Below are 22,301 nucleotides of genomic sequence, written 5' to 3' on the forward strand. Positions count from 1 at the left end.
CTGTTGTACATGGAATGGAAAGTGTTGCCATCTTGTCCTGCAGCTCAGGCAGCAAAATGTCTTGGACCATACCTGGTCCTGCCTTTTAAATCCATCTTTAGGCACTTTGGAAGATCTACCTTTGCAAATTATTTCTCAGCTCAGTCGCTATCTCTTCTTGTAACCCTTTAAGAACGGTTATATAACTCTGTGTTGAAAATTATGATGTTTGCAAGTAAAATATGAGAGGGGGGGGAGAGAGAGAGAGAGAGAGAGAGAGAGAGAAGTCTCACTGTCTCTACTGCTAGCACTGAAGGGTATTACTGGGTTGGATAGGAGTGGGGCCAGTGGAAGGTGGCCATCTGGGGAAGCCTGGAGGGCTGGATTGGGGCCCCAGGAGGGCCGGATTTGGCCTCTGGACTTCAAAGGGCAAAGGGGCATCAGAAGCCCAGGAAAGTGGGTGAGGTGAAGGCAAGTGGCTGAGCTGTCTGCACCAGGCAGCTCTAAGTACACCTACTCCAGCTAAGGAAGACCGGTTATGGGCCCTGCAAAGGGAGATTGCTTGCCAACTGAGGTGCCTAGCAAGGCACACAACCCCCCCAGATGGTCATGCAGAAAGAGAGCTTTCACGTAGACACCTGGAGAAAGGGGCAGAATAGGTACCCCATCCCTGTGAAGGTAGCAAGGGGACAGGGAAGGCTTCTGAAAGAGAGGAAGAAAGACGTACAACCTTGGGAGTGAGTGTCTTTGTTTTGAGAATGGAGAATGCTGGTCACTTCAATGTCAAACTTCCCTCCCCAGTCCTGGTAACAAGTACAGAAACTATACCTTGAACATAAATTGCCACAAGAAATTATTGAAATAGAGTAAGGAATGTAGGCAATGCTTCACAGATAAGTTTTCTGATTGTCATTTATTGCACACCTACATAAAGTCTTAGTTGACACTTTCAAAACGTGGTATAAAGTGGGAGGAAACTCCAAACTATAAGACAAAAATGAAACATATTACAGGGTATAGTACAAATCAAAGACTTATCTAAATAATTTTAAGTATTACTTACCTGACCTATATATATCAAGACGGTAATTCTATTGGGCTAAATCCAACGTTATGCGAACAGACATCTGCTTGTGCCATGGGAGTTTCCCTTCCCCTCTTTCCCCCTGCATCCCTTGTATGTATGCCAAATCTGCTCTGGAAGGTCCCCCAACCCACTGGAGAAGATTTGGGGGTGGGGGAGCTACAGTGGGGAGGAGGATTTGATCCATCAGCAGCATCTGTTCTCCTGGAGGAAGGACACTGTTGGATACAACCCAGTGCATTCCTGTCCTGATGATTAGCCTAATCAGTTAGCATAAGTAAGGGCTTCTCTACACCAGGCTTTTATCTTGGGATTGAGATGGGTTACTCATGGAAGTTTGCAGGTCCTTTACATGACATCGTCAACCTCCAGGGCCTTGCCAATGACCATTTCTGCAGCTTTATTTGTAATGGGGAAAATGCACTACTTTAAAATGGTGGGTTGAATCACTGTGTGTAATTACAGGGTTGCACTATAACTGCAGCTATACCACAGTGCCATCTAAGTGGTTGTATAATGAAGCATAGAACTTGCAGAGAAAGGAAATACCCAGGAAAAAGGGGGAAGCACATTTAAATGGCCAATCTTCATCCCTCAAAGAATCCGGAAGCGGAAGCCTCAGTAAAGTTGTGGCATAAAAAGCCTGGTGTAGAGAAGCCCTAAGAACAGATTATGACTAAAGTGTGACAAGATTGTAGCCGTAGTTCAACAAGTGAAACTCTCAAGTGCAACAGAGCTACAGAGAGCATAACATTGCAAGATACACATTTCCTGAGTGTGCATGGAAGTTTCCCACAGCCCACAGGAGGATGCCAGGCTCTTTTAGATCAGAGGACATGCCCTGCATTCTAGAAACATGAAGTGAGCCACAATCTAACATGCTTGCAGGGCTGTCCATGTTGCTAAATGACGACTTGCAGAGACAACACTATAATGACAACGCACCATGACAGTCATGTGAATTGGTCCAATGAATCTGGTTTGCAGTTAAAAATTAAAGAACAGCTAACCAATGATGCATTGGTGTCCCTAGATTGTGTAGGCAGAGATTCTTCTATAAAGGAATGTTAGCTTTCTTTCTCTGTGTTTCCTACTACCTTCGTGACTGTTATGTACATACAGAAATCTAGGCAGTAAATTCAGGATCAGTTGGGGAAGAGGATGAAGTGTCTAAAAAGACACTGGAAGTAATCCTCCCAAATTAAACACTTAAACATTCTTAACTTTCTCTGACAGTGGGGTTTTTTTGGTAGGTATAACCTGCATGTCTATATGGCTTTCACATATCTTAATGCACTTTTTACAGTTGTTCTGAGTACATTGCTTTCTTACAGATGTATCATGTTTATTCTGTTGTAAATGGCTGCAGTTCTATAATAACTGGGGGGAGCGTGTGTGTTTTCAGGGAGGGAATTATCAGAGCTGAGAGGCAGACTTAAGGAATACAAACCAGTCTTACTGGATCTGATCAGTTGCATTTTGGCTGACCCAGAACAAACCCAGGTCAGCAGCCCCTACAGAAGTTGATGCAGCAGAACTGTTGTCAGGATCCCTCCTGCTGTTTGAATGTCCTGCTGAGTCCATGTCATTTTGACATGGGCTGCAAAGTTCACATGTGAAAGTACTGTAAAGCTATCATCTTGAAGGCTGATGCAGTCCACATATATTGCTTATTTGGGTGTAGTTCAGTTTAGGTTATTGGGACTACTCAAGTAATCAGCAGTTCGCATGATTGCCGCTTAAAAGCCTCTCAGGTTTGCCAGGTAGAACACTGTTGTAGCTAGCCAATATCAGTGCTGCACCCACATACTTCAGTAGCCTGCACAAACATTGCTGAAAGGGTTAATTGACTGAAACATATGCTGCATGCAGACTCCTAAACCTAAACCATATGTAAAATAAAGCCAGGATTTCAGTGCGTTTGTGAGTCATGTTTTACTATCCTTAAAACTCCAAACAAGGAGCTGTCTGTAGAAGCTTTTGAAGCCCCAACAGTCCTTAGCATAAGTCCTAACAATACCGAAAAAATAAATAAAAGAAAATTGAGAAGTCTTTCTCTTCTAATGGAAAAGTGTGCCATTCAGATAAACCTGGCTTCATTTCCTTGCATTAAATTCTGGATTCCCTTTCAAGTACCGACTTCAAGCATTTCTATATATGATGCTGGGGAAGTGAGATCAGATCGTGTCTTTCATTGAAGGAACATTTAAAAATCCATGTTCCTAATATATTTCTGAAAATGGTTGGTAGAACTTTCAAAGAACACCAAAGGAGAGGAGTTCAAACATTTTCTGGAAGGTACCTAAAATTTGCATAAACAAATGTTGACATGGCATGATCACTGACAGATTTTGAAGTATGGTATTATCACTACGACCACCCCACATTTCAGAGAGAAAATTTGCATTTTCTAAGGTTATACTGAATTTCACAAAAATCACACTTGTCAAAATTTGACCCCAAAATTCTTTCCATTGACAGCTATTTGTTCAGTTCTAGTCTTTTGATTGATTCACAGATAGTGCAATCCAATGTATGTTTACTCAGAAGTAAGTCCAATTAAGTTCAAGGGGGCTTACTCCCTAGTAAGTGGGTCTAGGATAGTAATCAAGCTGCCATAATTAATGCCTTCCATTGCTTGCTTTGCTTTCCCATTGGATGAATGCAGATTTTCAGAGTCCAGTATTTTTTAAAAAAACTGGATTGTAAAAAACAAAACACACAATTATAATCAAAGCTGGGGTCCAGATAGATCTGTGTGTGTGTGCAAAGTGCTTCCATGCATGCATGTTGTGGGAGTGAGGGCAGGGAGCAGAGGATGCTGGTTGATTTTCTCTTCTCATGGTAATCACTCACACTTCATGGGGTCGGGGGGGCTGTCATAGGAGGGCTGAAAAACCCTATGTTTGTGCATAGAGCATATAACATGACTGTTTTGAATATTAGGTAATCTGCTAGGAGCTAAAAGCTGAGAGCAACCAAAACATATATGGTGGCTTCTTGAAATAACTGAGATCTTGAAATTTACATTTTCATGTAAAATCCTAGGGACTGATCCTTTTTGAGACATCCAGGGCTTTCTTGAACATGACAATTCCTCATCTTCATTAGATATGGTGTATCCTTTTCTTACCATGTATATCCAGTGTTGTGTGGCTTTTTTCTGTTTTCCCGTGCTGTCATAGCTACAATAAAATAAGCACATAAAGCATATTGGTTTTGCCCGAAGAGACAGCAGAAGTCAGAGACCACATAGGCTATCAAAACAAGTTTATATTGTATTGTACCGCAGCTCCTGCACTTGCTGTGAAATTGACCTACCATCACATTTGTTTAGGCACTGAGCCTATAAACACTTAAATGTATTTTTAGCTTTGTAACCATGAATGGCCTCATTGAGGTCAATAGAATTCACATGGTAGTGTTGTTAAGCATGTTTACAAGCATGTGTGATCTGAGCCTTAGTAAATTACTGCAGCTGAGTAGTCGATGCCACAAAGTTTAGAAACATAGTTTGCACTGCTTGATTTGCATATGTGTATATGTTTTAAAAGCCTATCCCTGTGAGACAGATGTAGCCTTTGTTTTTAAAGCTTCTTACCAAGCAGTAAATGCTGGTTTACTTCCTAAAAGTTGTCAGCTATTAACATTGGCTGCAGTCCTGCCCACACTCACTAAACCTAGGCCCCACTGATTCCAATGGACTGCAGCCATTTTGTTTTAATAACTACTACAGTAGTAGGTATACTACTGAAATATTACATTTTCAGAAACATGTTCTTGTTGATTTTGTGTTTGTGGAGAAGCAATATTAAACAAATACAAACAAATAAGGAGCTGCTATAAATGTTTTTGAAAATAACTTAGAAAAGAATCCTATGGTTCCTGGGACGGAGTCCCCAGGGGCCATAAGATATGGTGGATTCCCACACGCAGACCTGAGACTATGGACAGAGTTATGACCTTGGGGGATTGGAATCCCTACTTGGATTTTCCACACCCTGCCCAGGCGCCATGGAAAGCTAAGAAGCAGCTCCTCTTCCGAGGACAGTGTCACAACTTCAGAAGATGACAGGAGGGAAGAAAGGGGGCATACTGGTGGGTGGGAAGGGGAGGGGAGAAGATGTGGATTCGCTAGATCCACAAGCCCCTCTGTTCCCATCCCTACCTGTGCTGTGGCAAGGTAAGCAAGCTAGACAGGCTCAGAGGCCCATCCAGCACAAAATGCGAAAATGGAAGATGGAGAAGCTGTAAAAGTTTCTGTCATTCCTCTCACTCTGCCTGGCTCTTGCTGGTAAGACTTAGGCTAGATGAAGGGCTCTGAGATTGGATCCATCCATCTATGGAGCGGCAATCCTGTAGAATTGTGCTGTTAATTGGGTTTATCATTTTTAAAAAGTTAAACTGAGTTTTTGCTAACAAATGCAACTACTATGCAGCCTGATAAAAACTAGTTATTACCTGCATTGAAGTTTTATCCTAACCATCTTTCCATCAAATCTTCTTTTATGAGAACATCTTAAATCATAAAGATTTGTTGCATTTGAATAATGCTACCAAGTTTCAGAACCATGGGTGAAATGGTTCTCAACACTCAATAATCCTAATGCTCACTTTTCTTGGATTTTGCGTTCTTCTTTCATTGTTCAACATTTTATTTGAAATTTAAAATTCATTATAACTGAATTCTGTTATTTTGGTGAGCTGATGAATATATGTGTCAGTTCACTATCCCAGGATGAAAATGGGCTCTTAAGCTTGACCCTTGCCCTTCATGGCTTATGACATCTAATTGGGAGGGGATGTCCAGCTGGGTTCAGAAGGTTGTAAATACTTCCTTAAGAGAGCAGTCGTACCTGCCTCCTTAAAGGAGGTAGTAATTAGGCCACTCCTGAAAAACCCTAACCTGGACCTGGATGATGTTAAACAGCTATAAGCCAGCAGCCAGCATCCCCTTCCAAGGGCTTGAGTGGGTGGTTGCTGGTCAACTCCAAGCACTCTTGAATAAAACAGATTATCTAGACCCATTTCAATAGGCTTTAGGCCTGGTTTTGGAGTGGAAACTGCCTTGGTCACCCTGTAGGATGACATTTGCTGGGAGAGGGACAAGGGGAGTGTGACTCTCTTGATTCTCTTGGATCTCTCTGCAGCTTTCGATACCATCAACCATAGTATCATTCTGGATAGGTTGTCTGGGTTGGGAGTTGGAGGCACTGCATTCCAGTGGTTCTGCTCCTACCTGCATAGTCAATTCCAGAAGGTGGTGCCGGGGGATTGTTGCTCTGTGCCTTGGCAGCTATGCTATGGGGTTCCACATGGCTCTACTGTGCTCAACATCTACATGAAACCAGTGAGGGAGATTTTAGGGTTATCTGAGGTGTGGGGTGAGGTGTCATGGATATGCAGATGACACCCAGCTCTGTCCTTCCATTTCATCAAATCCAGGCAGTGGCTGTTCCGAGTCAGTGCCTAGGCATGGTAATGGACTGGATGGGGTCCAATAAGCTGAGACTCAATCTGGACAAGACTGTTAGTAGGTGGTTCGTCTGCCCATCGAAATGATGTTCAACCTGTTCTAGAGAGGTTTGCACTCTCCCTAAAGGATCAAGTTTGTAGTTTGGGGATGTTCTTGGATTCAGCATTGTCTCTAGAGGCACAGGTGAACTCAATGGCATGGAGCACCTTTTATCATCTTAGGCTGATATACCAATTACATCCTTATGTGGACAGAGATAGCCTAGCTACAGTTATCCATGCTCTGGTAACCTCTCATCTGGATTACTGCAATGTGTTATATGTGGGGCTACCTTTGAAAATGGTCCAGAAACTGCAGCTCGTCTAAAATAGGGCAGAGAGAATGTTAATTGGGAGTGGCCAATGTGATTATATTATGCCAGTACTTTTCCATCTGCACTGGCCGCTAGTCCTTTTCCAGCCCTGATTCAAAGTGCTGGTATTAACATTCAAAGCGCTAAATGACTTGGAGCCAGGTTATCTGAAGGATCATCTCCTCCTATATGCACCTGCCTGGACCCTAAGATCAGCTTCAGCAGTCTTTCTCTGGGAGCCCCGGCCAAAAGAAGTGAGGCGGGTGGGTACTAAGAAGAGGGCTTTTTCTGTTGTGGCGTTCCAGTTGTGGAATGAGCTTCCCAGAGAGGCTCTCCTGGCACCTGCATTGTGCTCTTTGGGGCACCAGGTGAAGACCTTTTTTCCAGGCATTTTAGTCTTTTAGTTTCTGTTGCTTTAAATATGTTCCAGCATTTTAAAGTTTTGCATTGCTGCTAGTTTTTATTTTGGTTTTATTTTATACTGCAGTTTTAAACTTTTAAACTTTTATATTGTATTTTATCATGTTGTATTTTATGGTTTGAAGTGTTGTGAACTGCCCAGAGAGCTTTGGCTATCAGGTGGTATAAAAATGCAATAAATAATAGTTTTTCCAAATAAGATTTTAAATACAATGATCTGCATTATCTGCAGCACAGCAAACCCTTCCACATTTGAAAAGTCTTGCATACCTTTCTTTTGCTGGCCTCCAAAGCAGTCAAGGTCAGTTACAGTATGCAAGGCAGAAAAGAAACGTGCATCATGCCATGTGTAGAGTGTAACCCGCACCTCTAGTCTTCCCACAGGGAGCCTACTCGATGTTTTATTTTTGAGAGAGAGAGATTTGCTTTAGGCCGAAGTTACATTTAAGAGAACTGGGACATCTTTTTTGCACATTAAAGTAATGCTCTCAGGCCAACATAGTTAAATAAGTGTTTCTGACTGGACACTTGATTCTAATCCATATGCAGCTGTTGTGGCACGCAAGGCGGCTTGCATCCGCATTGGTAAGTGCCATCCTCTATGAGGCAAGCAGGGTAATGTTATCCTGCAAGGTGATATGTTTCAGTGGCATGTTATTACTCCATTTCTGGAATATAAATTGAAATTACATGGAGGAGATGTGGGTGCGTCAGTCTGACCTAGCTGTGTATCCCACCCTATCCATGTCCTATCCTTGATGGTTTCTATTCATGTCAGTGAATGGTGAGGATTTCTATTCATGTCGGTGATGATTTCTATTCCTGTTGGTGGTACGAACTGTGCCAAGGCAGAGCCAATACTAGTTGAATTCAACTTGTGTGCTAGTGCTGGCAAAATAGTCCTTTTCCCAGTGCCAAAAGCCTTCCCAAAAGTTCATAGAATCAGATTGTAAATATGAATACTGGGGAAGACAATTGTTTATAATGAATATCCTTCTAATTCAGCATGTTGCTTCAATTTTCAGCATGTGAGACAGAAGCGGGCAAGGTTTGCCAGCTTTCATTAGAAGAGCACATCCAGCCTTTTAAAGACAACATGGAGAAATTCATTAGTCAAGGTAAATAATGATGTGTCATTTAACCATTTCTAGCTTTATCAAAAGGGGGTTATAGAAACAATGCTTAGACACTGTATAGATAAACAGTAAAGAGTCTGTTATTTTGGAACAATAGAAACCTATAGATTAGCTTACTCAAATGGTCTCTCATTTCAAAACAGCTCTACCTGTTCTGTGTTACGTTTCTGAATGATGGAAGATGCAATTATTGGCTTTTAAGTATAGTTTTCTGATGAGTTCATGTTCTGTATAGGAAACCATTTCCTAACATTTGTTTCTTGACAATTTCATAAAACTGGAAGCTGGAGCTGTGCTTTGACTTGTCTCCAAAGACATGGTGATATTTTTCAAAGTACCAAAAAATATGATGTGTGCAGAACTTCTGGTTTATTTCACTTGCAAATTGCCTTTGAAAAACCACATGTTTTGGAAGCAAAACCTAAAGAATTCTGTAAAATGCTTGGGTCACACTCACAGAAAGTGCCACAAAAATGGACTTCTAGTCCATGGCTCATATCTCACCTCCATTTCAGATTTTTTCAGTTTTTCCAGCCAACTGCCAGACAAGTCAGCACAGTTTTCCTGCAGCAGTGAATGCGATCTTTACTGCACTTTCCACCCACCCTTCTATCTATATATACGCACACACTTACACACACGCATACATGCATACATGCATACTCTCTAATTATTTTTAAAAGGTACATCTTCTGTTTGGGGATCAAGGGAGAAATAATGTCGGGCCTCTTCAGCGATAGCATTTCATCAAATACAAAACAGATATGCCAGCACTGTTCTCTCAATCCAGGCTCAGGTAAGAACTTTGGGGGCTTGTAAAAGCCTGCCTCAAATGAGAGGTGAGGTTTTAAAGCCCATTAATTATTATCCACTGCTAAACAAGATGGAGAAGAATTCATGGCTTCCCCCAATGCATCCATGCCAGTCCCCACTGTTTGCCCCCCGCCAAAAAAAACACACCCTCCTTGCCTTTACTTACCTGTCAAGCATCAGTGGGTTCAGCAGCAGCAGTAGGAAGAAGAGGAGGGGCAGGAGATTTCTCTATTACCTTTCCTCCTCTTCCCTCCCTCTCCATGGTTGTGACTTGCTGGTTTTCTCCTTCCTTTCTTTCCTGCCTCACCCTCGAGCCACCTTGACGAGGGCAGAGACACTTCAGTGAACCCTTAGATAAACTAGCTGTCTCATGGTCTTCTGGGTTTCATTCCCTAGCAGACCCAGTGACCTGGTTTGCACAACACGACAGTTCACTGTGGCTTAACTTAGTCGTGGGGGCTGTCGCATTGTGCCGGGTGACTGCATCCATGGGTGCCCGGCTTGCCATGGTTTGTCATGTCATGCAAACCCAGGCAGAAGGGGTTGTTTAAGGGTTAGACAACCCTCAGATAACCCTAAAACAAACCATAGCTTATTTGATGAGCCATGGCAAGCTGGATGCCCATAGGTGCCATGCAGAAACGGAGCCTGCATGTGCCTGGCATGTGCAGACCAAGTCAGTGTGTCAGAGGTAGGGATGTTAGAGAATTCTGCCACGACTCCAGTGAGGCCAGATTCTAAAGAATCCGGCCCCTCGGAGTCCATGGCGGAATGGACCACCCACCTCCGTCACTCCACAAAGTTGCCCCAGAATGGATCCTACCTGCCACTGGCTGGGTCCGGTCCATCCGCTGGCGTCCTGCGGACGTCCCTTCTTTCTGCCGTGATAGGCTACGTAAATATTTACGTAGCCTATCATGGCAAAGAGCAGGGATGCAAATGGCGTAGTGGACGCCATTTGCATCCCTGTTCTTTGCAGTAATAGGCTACATTTATTTATTTATTTATTTCTATACCGCCCAATAGCCAAAGCTCTCTGGGCGGTTCACAAAAATTAAATCCAAACAACGCACAATAAAACAATTTAAAATATACAGAACATTAAAACCACAATATAACAATACAACCACAATAAAACCTAGCAGCAGCGCAGGAGTTTAAAGTACAGATTTAAAACAGCAAAGATAAAAATTTAGAAAGCTAAAATGCTAAAATGCCTGGGAAAATAAAAAGGTCTTCACCTGGCGCCGAAAGGAATACAATGTAGGCGCCAGGCGAACCTCACTAGGGAGCTCATTCCACAGCCGGGGTGCCACAGCAGAAAAAGCCCTCCTCCTAGTAGCCACCCGCCTCACTTCCTTTGGCAGGGGCTCACGGAGAAGGGCCACTGATGATGATCTTAAGGTCCGGGCAGGCACATATGGGAGGAGGCGATCCTTCAGGTAACCTGGCCCCAAGCCGTTAAGGGCTTTGAATGTTAACACCAGCACTTTGAATTGGGCCCGGAAATGGACTGGCAGCCAGTGCAGCTGGAAAAGTACTGGCGTAATATGAGCTCGCAGGCCAGTCCCTGTTAACAATCTTGCTGCCCTATTTTGGACCAGCTGAAGTTTCTGGACCATTTTCAAAGGCAGCCCCATGTATCACGCATTGCAATAATCCAGACGAGAAGTTATCAGAGATGGATAACTGTAGCTAGGCTATCTCTGTCCAGATAAGGGCGTAGTTGGTATACCAGCCTAAGCTGATAAAAAGTGCTCCGTGCCACTGAGTTCACCTGTGCCTCAAGTGACAGTTCTGGATCCAAGAGCACCCCCAAACTACGAACCTGATCCTTTAGGGGGAGTGCAACCCCCTCCAGAACAGGTTGAATATCACCTAGCCGGGCAGATGAACCACCCACTAACGGTACCTCCGTCTTGTCTGGATTGAGTTTCAGTTTATTGGCCCTCATCCAGTCCATTACCGTGCCCAGGCACTGATTCAGAACAGTCACTGCTCACCTGGTTTTGATGTAAAAGAGAGGTAGAGCTGGGTGTCATCTGCATATTGATGGCACTTCAGCCCACACCTCCGGATAACCTCCCCCAGCGGTTTCATGTAGATGTTAAACAGCATGGGGGATAAAATAGAGCCCTGTGGAACCCCATGGCACAATTGCCATGGCACAGAGCAGTGATCCCCCAGCACTACCTTCTGGAATCGGCCATCCAAGTAGGAGCGGAACCACTGTAGTGCAGTGCCTCCTACTCCCAACCCAGACAACCTATCCAGAAGGATACCATGGTCGATGGTATCGAAAGCCGCTGAGAGGTCCAGGAGAATCAACAGGGTCGCACTCCCCCTGTCCCTCTCCTGGCAGAGGTCATCCCACAGGGCGACCAAGGCAGTTTCCGTTCCAAAACCAGGCCTGAAGCCCGATTGCAATGGATCTAGATAATCCGTTTCATTCAAGAGTGCCTGGAGCTGTCCTACAACCACCCGCTCAAGCACCTTGCCCGGGAAGGGGATGTTGGCCACTGGCCTATAATTGTTAACATCCTCTGGGTCCAGGTTAGGCTTTTTCAGGAGTGGTCTAATTACTGCCTCTTTTAAAGTGGCAGGCACCACTCCCTCTCTCAAGGAGGAATTTACAACCTCCTGGACCCAGCCGGACAACCCCTCCTTGTTTGATTTAATAAGCCATGAAGGGCAAGGGTCAAGCACACAAGTGGTCGATCGGACTTGGCCAAGCACCTTGTCCGCATCCTCAGGCCTCAGTAACTGAAACTCATCCAATAAAACTGGACCAGACGGTGCTCTGAATGCCTCTACCAATGGAACTGCATTAATGGTGGTGTCCAATTCATGACGAATCTGAGCAACTTTATCCTCAAAGTGCCGTGCAAACTCGTCATAGCGTGCTACCGAGGGTTCCACCATCTCTCTCCCTGGCCCAGAATGTAACAGGCTGTGAACCACTCGGAAAAGCTCTGCTGGACGACACTGAGAAGATGCAATGCTGGTGGAAAAGAACTGTCTCTTTGCCACCCTCACCACCACAGAGTAGGCTCGATAGTGGGCTCTTACCTGTGTTCGGTCAGACTCAGCACGAGTTTTCCTCCACCTGCGTTCTAGCCGTCTCCCCTCTTGCTTCATTGCCCTCAGCTCAGGTGTATACCAAGGAGCTGGCCGGGCTCTGCTCAGAGGGAGAGGGCGCTTGGGCACGATCGTGTCAACCGCCCGAGTCATCTCTGCATTCCACAGAGCGACCTGGGCTTCGACAGTTGCACCAGCCATACCAGCAGGAAAATCCCCCAGAGCCCTCTGGAATCCATCAGAATCCATTAATCTCTGGGGGTGGACCATTTTAATAGGTCCCCCACCCTTGCAGAGGGGAAAGGCCGCCAGGAGTCTAAACCTCAGCAGGAAGTGATGTGACCATGACAAAGGGACAGATGTTAATTCCTCCACTTTCAGATCACCATCCTCCTGCCCAGTCGAGAAAACCAAATCAAGCGTATGTTGTTTTGTATGCGTTGGGCCGATGACATGTTGGGACAGCCCCATGGTTGTCATGGCGGCCATGAAGTCCTGAGCCACCCCGGATACAGCGGCCTCGGCATGGAAGTTGAGATCCCCCAGGACCATCATCCTAGGGGTCCTCAACACCAAGTCCGAGACCACCTCCGTCAGCTCAGGCAGGGAGTCTGATGGGCAGCACGGTGGCCGGTACACCAACAGAATCCCCAATCTGTCCCGGGTACCCAACACAAGGTACAAACACTCACGATCTGCGCTCGAATGAGCAGGAAGCCTGGAGAGTAGGGATGGCGGAGAATTTCTCCCCGAAACTTCGGGGGGCCGAACGCCAACGTGTTCGGCCCCCCGAACAAGTTTCGGGCAGAAATTCTCCACACACACCCTGCACCCCGCACCCCCCCGGGACGGGACTTACCTTTGCCGAATGTCCCTCCCGGCAGCGGGTCCGGCCGGTGGTTCGGCGGGTGTTCGTCCTGGGCGGGGGCGGCAGCTGATCTTTCGACCGGCTGCCACCGCTGCCATTGCAATTAAAGAAAAAAAAAACACCCCCGTGATAGGCTACATGACGATTAACGTAGCCTATCACGGCTAGATTTCCAAAGTCAGCCGTGATAGGCTATGTCAATCGTCATGTAGCCTATCACGGGTGACTTTAAAAAAAAAAAAATGCACGTACGGATAATGGCGGCCCCCATAGGGAGCCGCCATTCCTGTTCCTTATTTGGTTGCTGTAGTCTACGTAAAGATTTATGTAGACTACAGCAACCAAATAAGGAACGCGAATGGCGGCTCCCTATGGGGGCCGTCATTAGCGTACACGCTTTTTTTTTTAAAGTCACCCGTGATAGGCTACGTGACAATTGACGTAGCCTATCACGGCTGACTTTGCAGATCTAGCCGTGATAGGCTACGTTAATCGTCACGTAGCCTATCACGGGGGCGTGTTTGTTTGTTTTTTAAACTTCCGAGTTCGCGGCCGGGCGAGGCGGGAAGCCTCCTCCCCGGCCTGAATTTCGGCCGGGCGAGGCGGGAAGCCTCCCCCCCCGGCCTGAATTTCGGCCGGGCGAGGCGGGAAGCCTCCCCCCCCGGCCTGAACTTCGCGGGGGGAGCAGCGAAGCGCCTCCCCCCCACCGCGAACAAGCTTCGAGGACAGGTAAGTCACTTTCGTCCTCCCCTACTGGAGAGGGAGATTGAATTCCTATAGACCACGGCAACCCCCCTTCCCCGACCCTCATGTCAGTGTTGGTGCTGGGAGAGAGTGACCCCTCCCAGTTCCCCCACCCAGGTCTCAGTAATACATACCAGGTCAGCCTCCTCATCCACAATCAAATCATGGATGAGGGAGATTTTATTTTGGGCCAACCTGGAATTCAGCAGCAGCACCACCAGACCCGAGGGCAGACTGGTTAGGCTGCCAGTAACCATCAAGTTGGGGGAAGAACCAGAAGAGGGGACAGCTGTAAGGTATCTAGCCCCTCTCCTCCTCAGCTGGCCCGTTAATCCCCCAGCGCTATACCTCCCCCTGCCTGTGACCACAGTTATGGTGGCACCTCCCCCACCCCCTGAGTTGCCCAATAGTCCTCCCAGGCACATATTAAAATGTTAGGATATAAAATGCACAACAGTTTAAAAAATATAAAAGATAAAAGAGATAAAAGAGAACAGCAGCTAAGAAGGAGCAGATAAAGTCCACGTTTGCCCCTTTCCCCTTGTCTTTAAAGCTGCTGCCCTCTGCTGCCGCTATTTGCTGCTGGTATTGTGGCTGCTGGTGTCTCTGGAGAAGCAGGTGGGTAGGTCTTCAGGTCCTACGCGACTCCAAGTGCGACGCTAAGTACGTAAATAAATCTTTACGTAGCCTATCACAGCAAAGAGCAGGGACGTAAATAGTGTCCACTACGCCGGACGCCATTTGCTACCCAGCGGCCAGAAATCCGCCAGCAGCCAGAGCCGGCTGGCAGCTCCGCAGACTTGCCATGGAGTGGAGCCAACCGGCAAGGATTCTAGGGGGCAGGGGAGGGACAGATCGTCTCCCCACCCTGTGGACCCCCCACGGACTCCAGGTAAGGGGGTTTCGTACATCCCTAGTCAGAGGAACAAGAAGGGAAAATGAAAGATTAGGAAAACCTTCTCACTATGCACTGCTGCATTCACTCCCACCACTTGAGAAGTTTTTGGAGATGTTAGGGATGGTTGGTGGCATTTTTTTGAGCTGACTGAGGTCTTTGAGTTCTGGGGAAAAGAAGTTAGATAATTTCTGAGTTAATTCAAGGAGAAACATGCTAGAAAGTCAGTGAAGGGATAAAGTGAAAAATCATGCAGTGTATACATATGGACAATACATACACCAATAAACAACAAGGAGATACAGAAGCTGTGATCATAGATCAGGATTTCCTTGACTCTAGACCAGCCTCGAGCCACAATGTACTCTTAAGTACAGACCTGCATGTTGTTACCTTGATCCCAACCTATGTTTGCCAAGATAATGTGAATGCATGTGCACATGGACAGACAGGAGAATCCTTACAGAGGAGAATCAGAGGTAGGCATGCTTAATACTACTTGCAATCTCTGATTCTTCCCTACCAATGCCCCTTTGGCTGTTTTTCTCAGATGGTATTACTACTTCAGAGCTTGGTGGTGGGAGAAAAATTATTACATATTACCTCAGGGCCATTTGAGAGGTGAAGGGTTATGCACCCCTTTCGTATGCACTGATTCTCCTCTGCGAGTGCCCCCCTCCTGCATTTGCCTTACAAGAAAAATATGGGTTTGGGCACCCATGTTCTTCCTTGTAGATGTTAGGACTAAGTTTAGAATACAGGAGATGGATGGGAAAATATTCTTTAGTTAAGTTCCAAAGTTAAAGTAATGTTATGTACTTCACAATATAAAACCCTTTGTTTTTATTTGGCTGGACTGAATTCAGACTTGAAAGAGTTCATGGAGGATTTCCCTTTCCTGCTTAGTATGTGACAGGCTTTTGATCTCAATATTTTTTCTAAGGGCTTCTGTTGTTTACGTAGGCGTAATCGATGAGTTGTTTCAGCTAGGCTGCACACACAAAGATAATTTAGGGGGGAAAGGAGGGTAACTTTTGGCACATTTTGAGGATTTGTCTGTTTATATAGGATGTGTTCTGGGAAAAGTAAAATGAATTTCAAAACATTTTCTGAAGTTTAATGTCTTGAAATTAACATGGTCTGAGTAAATGATTGTTCAGTACACAATTCCTAGATTAAATGTTCCTTTCCTAGTTTTTAGTCAATCTGTTACTTGCTTTTCTGAACTTTTCCTTGTAAATGCATCCCCTGATTTAATCTAGCCTATCTTGTAGCATCTCTTCTTTACGTAGACTACAGCGACCAAATAAGGAACGGGAATGGCGGCTTCCTATGGGGGCCGCCATTATCCGTACGCGCTTTTTTTTTTTTTTAAAGTCACCCGTGATAGGCTACGTGACGATTTACGTAGCCTATCACGGCTGACTTTGCAGATCTAGACGTGATAGGCTACGTTAATCGTCACGTAGCCTATCACGGGGGCATTTTTTTTTTCTTTTATTGCAATGGCGGCGGCAGCAGCCGGTCAAAAGACCGGCTGCCACTCCCGCCCTGGACGAACACCCGCCGAACCGCCGGCCGGACCCGCCGCCGGGAGGGACATTCGGCAAAGGTAAGTCCCGTCCCAGGGGGGGTGCGGGGGGCGGGGGTGTGTGGAGAATTTCTTCCCGAAACTTGTTCGGGGGGCCGAACACACCCCCGAAGTTTCGTGGAGAAATTCTCCGCCATCCCTAACTGAAACTCATCCAGAAAAACAGGACAAGGCTTTGCTCTGGATACCTCACCAGATTCACCTGCTATAACACTGGAGTCTAAGTCCCGGCAGATGCAAGAGATCTTATCCTGGAAGTGCCTAGCAAATGCATTACAGTGGGCCTCAGAGAAGTCTACAGTGTCCTTAGGGCCGGCATGTAATACCCCCCAGACAACTCGGAACAGCTCCGCTGGGCAGCAGACAGAAGAGTCAAAGAGGCAGCAAGATTCTTTTTTTTGTCACCCTCACTGCCCCTGAATATACTTTACTCTAGGCACATACCAGCATTTGACTGCATCCACTAGGAGTGCTTCTCCATCTGTACTCAAGTTGTCCCCTATTTTGTAGGGGTGTATGGATTCCCCACTGTCTGTTCCGGTGGGGAATCCGTGGGGAGGGGAGGCGATCCGTTCCTCCCCCCTGGAATCCTCCAGAGCGGTTCCGCTCCTCTCGGATTCTGGGGGGGGGGAAACTGGCCTGGGGGCCCTATCTTCCCTCCTGCCAGCCAGACCCATTCGCCTCCTCACTGTCCCTGCTGATTGCCATGTCTCTAAAAAAAAAAAAGGGGGCGATCGGGAGGATGTGCCCATAGACTTATACACAAATAGAGTCATGAATCTTGCATCTAAGTCTATGTGTCCATAGGCTTATACGCAAGATTCACCGCTCTATTTTGCATATAAGTCTATGGGCACATCCTGCAGATCGCATGTGCCCATAGACATGTACGCAAAATAGAGTGGTGAATCTTGTCCCGCTGGCCCAACACAAGGTACAAATGCTCCAGATCAGTAGTCACATGGACAGGGAGCCTGCAGAGGGAGATGGAACTCCTATAGACCACAGCAACCTCCCCCCGCCCAGCCCTCAGGTCTTCCCTGATGCTGAACCAAGCACCCGGTGGGCAGAGCTGGGAGAGACTAACTCCTCCCTGCTCACCCACCCAGGTCTCAGTTATGCATGCCAGATCAGCCGCCTCATCCACTATTAAATCATAGATGATGGAGGTCTTACTCTGAACCAATCTGGCATTTAACAGCAGCATCCGGAGACCCGAGGGCAGACTGACAGGGCAACCACCATGCCTGCAAATGGGGGAAGGACCAGAACACAGCACAGCCATTAATTGTCTGGACCATGTTCCCCTAACCTGGCTAGCCCTCCTCCCAACGCCATATCTCCCTTGTCCTGTAACCAAATAATTAGGGCCCGCTCAAGTACTCCGACTTGGCCATAGGTCCTCTCTCCCAGGCACATAACAGGATAACATACTAGGAGTAGAACCAATGCTGTCTAGCTAATAAATTGGCAATATTTTGATACCCCTATTTAAGGAACAGTATCAATTTAAATGTGGAAGAGTGAATTATACTATAGGAAGAAAAGCTACAATGTATGTTGTCCTTATTGCAAGATTTAAACTAATTTAATTGTGTTAATAGCTATTTAGATGTGGTATGTGACTTTTTAATTTATATTTTAATTGCTTTTTGAATGAACATTATGAGATGTATGGTATATGAGTAGATGTTACCTTGTAAGCATCCTTTCATAAATCAAAATCAAAAACAGTTCTATGCAGCTGTAAGAGCCATGTCAAATATCAATAATTCTACCCATTCTGTCCTCAAATCCAAAGGAAATCATCAACTGAATCAGACTAAATAACTTAGAGGCTCAAGGAGCATCTCAGAAAGAAATAAGAAAAGAAGTAGGAAGAAAGGATTATATTAATAAACATCCTACTACTGGAAAGGATATTAAGCAGTACTATTGAAGAGAGGATGACAACCTTAAAGACTAGATTAATGCTCAACCACCATTCAGCCATCACTGCCAGAGAATGTTCATAGGGATGTCAGAGAAATCCGCTGCAGATTCAAATGAGGCCGGATTCTTTGGAATCCAGCCTCAGGAATCCGCAGTGGATCGGGACCACTTCCCTCTGCTCCAGGAGGACTGGAGGCGGAATGGCACTCAGCTGCTTCTTCCAACCAGAGCAGTTCGCCTCCTCCCTGTCCCTGCCAATTGCCTTTAAAAAAACCTGTCTTTAAAAAAAAAAATGGCAGTCGAGGGGGATGTGCCCATAGGCTTATACGCAAATAGAGTCATGAATCTTGCGTATAAGTCTATGCATCAATAGGGTGATACGCAAGATTCACCGCTCTATTTTACGTATAAAAGTCTATGGGCACATGCGATCAGCAGGATGTGCCCATAGACTTATATGCAAAATAGAGCGGTGAATCTTGCGTATAAGCCTATGGACACATAGACTTAGACGCAAGATTCATGACTCTATTTGCGTATAAGTCTATGGGCACATCCGCCCCCAATTGCCATTAAAAAAAAAAAAAGACAGTTTTTTTTTTTAAAGGCAATCGGCAGGGACAGGGAGGAGGCGAACAGGTCTGGCTGGCAGGAGGGAAGGTAAGCGCCCCCAAGCCAGTTTACACCCCCCCCCAGAGTCTGTGTGGAGCAGAACCGCTCTGGAGGATTCCAGGGGGGAGGAATGGATCACCTCCCCCCCCATGAATTCCCCACTGGAACAGATGGTGGGGAATCCATACACCCCAAAATGTGCATTACTGGCATGTAGGTACTGCTGGAAACTGGGGTAGTACATATGGTAAGTCAAGCCTTTTCCATGGAGCACAATAGTTTGGGAAGGGCATTTTGATGGCCTCCATGTAGGGATGTATGAAAGTCACTTACCTTTCAAGATGTGATTCGCAGTGGGGGGGAGGCGCTCTGCCCCTCCCCCCAGAATCCTTGACGGGGGGGAGTCAATCCGGTCCTCCCCCCCAGAATCCTGCCCAGCCAGCTCCGCTCCGCAGTGGCTCCGTGGAGCAGCCGGCCAGGGCCGTCTGCAGCCGGAGTTCCAGCCGCGGACAGGCTTCTGTTGACGCAAATGGCGGCTGTCATAGCAGCCACCATTTGCATCCAGCCAGGCTGCCATGATAGGCTACGTCAGTATTTTATCCTACGTAAATATTTACGTAGGCTATTACGGCGAAAAAAAAGGAACGCAAATAGCGTAGTGGGTGCCATTTGCATTCCTTTTTCCCCCCGCCATTTTAGCCTACGTAAATATTTACGTAAGCTATTATGGCGAAAAAAAGGAATGCAAATAGCGCCCACTACGCTATTTGCGTTCCCCTTTTTTTTCGCCGTAATAGCTTATGTAAATATTTACGTAGGCTAAAACAGCAAAAAAAAAAGGGAACGCAAATGGCGGCCCCCGTAGCCGCCGCCATTTGCGTACGCTGTTTTTGTTTTGTTTTGTTTTTGGTTGTCATGATAGGCTACGTAAATACTTACGTAGCCTATCACGGCAAACAGGAGACACAAATGGCGACCGCAACAGCCAGTCGAAAGACGAGCCGCCGCCGCCGCTGCCGGAACGTCCGCCCCAGGTAAGCTTCATCCCGGGGGGGAATCCACGGGGGGGTGGGGGGTGGGAGGCCATTCCACCACGGGTTTCGGGGAGCCAAATGCCAGTGCATTCGGCCTCACTGAAATCCGTGGTGGAATTCTCCACCATCCCTACCTCCATGTGAGTGCTGTAATGGCCGTATCTATTCTTAACCCATACTGAGAATCCAAAGCTATTCTCATCTCTGTAGCAGGCTTGTGTAAAGAATACACTGCTCACCCTGGTCAATAAAATTGTGAATTAAAATCCCATCTGAAAAGCAATGCTGCAGTGCTCTGGGATTTACCATTTTATATTAAAACTATGTGGCAATCTGAGGATTCCGGCATCATAGCCTCATTGGCTTTACCCAATGAGAAAGGTGCAGAAAAGTCAACTAAAATGACCAAGGGGCTAGAGCAGCTCAATAGATGGGATGGTTTAGCTTGGAACAAAGGAAGGTAAGGGGAGACATAACAGAGGTGTGCAACATTATATATGGTGTGGAGAATATGGACAGGGAAATATAGATGTTAGTGCCATGGCATCTGGCATATCCTGGCTTGAATAATTGCCTGCATTTGCTTCTGTTGACCAATGACACCGATAGAACAGGGAGTAAAGAATATATGCCTGACCTCCAAAGCTTCCATCCTGAACCCTGCAGCACCTGACACAGTATCTGAGTGCAAGTTAATAATATGCATGATGTATAATTGCTGCTCATATTCCACTTTCAACCCTATTTTTTGCTAGCATTTTTCATGGGAAAAATATTGGCAAAGTTCTCCTACTAGGAATTTGCTATATTGCCTACATTTTTTGGCTCCCACTTCAATGAAAAATTAAATTCTCAAATCTATAGTACTATGGTTGCAATGACTCATGGTGAAGGCTCTGATTTTGACAGATAAATAAAACTGGCAACACATGAAAGTGATTCTTAAGTAGAGTTATAACAAATTAGACAAATATCTTTTTAACACTCTGAATGAACAAGAAGGAGGGAAATATCTACAAACACACATACAAAAAGATATGAAGTGTAGACAAGCAGATGAAAAGATTATTGGTGCCTTCCATCTGAGATTTCTCAAATGCAATTCTGTATTCAATTATGCTTAGAAGTTATGATAGTCCCTTAAGAGTAGGGATGGCATGAGTGCCCGATTCAGTCCAGGAATCCGGCGGAACCACTCCTGTATGCACCCCTGAGCCCCACTCACCAAGCCCCTGCCCCTGCTCATCCCCTGCTCGTCCTCTGCTCATGCTTGGCGAATGGCCTACACTCACCCCAGTGGCCTTGTTGAGCTTTGTGCTCGCCATTTTTTAGAAATAAAATGGCGATCACAAAAATGCGCATATTTGCACACATGTGAAAATGCACATTTTGCGAATGCACATATTCGTGTATGCGAAAATGCCCATTTTGCAAATGTGCATATTTGTGTATGCGCAAAAATGCGCATTTTCCAAAAACACATTTTCACACACACACTAATTTGTGTCTTCAGAAAACTGCACATTTTGCACACGAGAATATGCGCATTCACAAAAATGGGCAGTTTCGCACTTACAAAAACATGCACATTTTTGCAATCGCCATTCTTTTCCCCAAAAATGGCAACCACGGAGCTCGACGAGGCCACTGGGGTGAGTGCAGGCTGGTTACTGAGCATGGGAGGGGCTCAAGTGCAGTCTGGGGTCTGGCGAGCAGGGGCAGGGGCTGGGCGGGCATCCAGAGAACCTGGATGGGGGTGAGTTTGCACATCCCTACTTAAGAGTGAACAGGAGATCAGAAGGGACCATATTTGTTTGCCTCTACAGTCATTTGAATCTGATTCAGCAGAAATAGCTTAAATTACTGAAAAGGCTTCAAGCTAGATGGTGGCCTGAAACAGTAATCGTACTTGTTAATCATTCGATCAAGACTGCATCTGAGGACAATGCTTAAAAAAAAAAAAAAAGTTCTTTGGACACAGAGTTTCAGATAGCTTTTCAGTCCTAATCTAATGGCCACAGCAGAATTATTTATAGAATGTGAACCAGATAACCCTGCAATTCTAAAATCACAGGCTCCCTGAATCTGATATGAGAAGTCAAAGATCTCAAGTGTTTCACTGGTCCCAAGGGTACCTCACACAGACAGTTTACCCAGAAACCTCTAGTCTTCTGAAACTGAGGAAGTAGAATTTCCCTTATCAGAGGCAATAGACACACCAGCCCTCTTCAGGTGTTAACTGTAAGCATGGAAGGAGACTTCCCTGTGTTGGCAGTGGGGGGGGGGG

General features: G+C 45.9%; 1 protein-coding gene across 1 annotated transcript in view; it reads left to right on the top strand.

The window, feature by feature from the left end:
- The window catches only part of FMN2 (formin 2), a 248,940-nt gene that overhangs the window by 171,054 nt on the left and 55,585 nt on the right, over positions 1 to 22,301 (top strand). Inside the window, exon 13 of the mRNA XM_084819532.1 lies at positions 8,337 to 8,429. Coding sequence (XP_084675658.1) covers positions 8,337 to 8,429 — 93 coding nt within the window. The remainder of the gene's footprint in view (positions 1 to 8,336; positions 8,430 to 22,301) is intronic.

The sequence above is a fragment of the Heloderma suspectum genome, chromosome 1 (genome assembly GCF_057233095.1).
Source record: "Heloderma suspectum isolate Gila_16-S chromosome 1, 16-S_ref, whole genome shotgun sequence".
NCBI classification, from domain to species: domain Eukaryota; kingdom Metazoa; phylum Chordata; class Lepidosauria; order Squamata; family Helodermatidae; genus Heloderma; species Heloderma suspectum.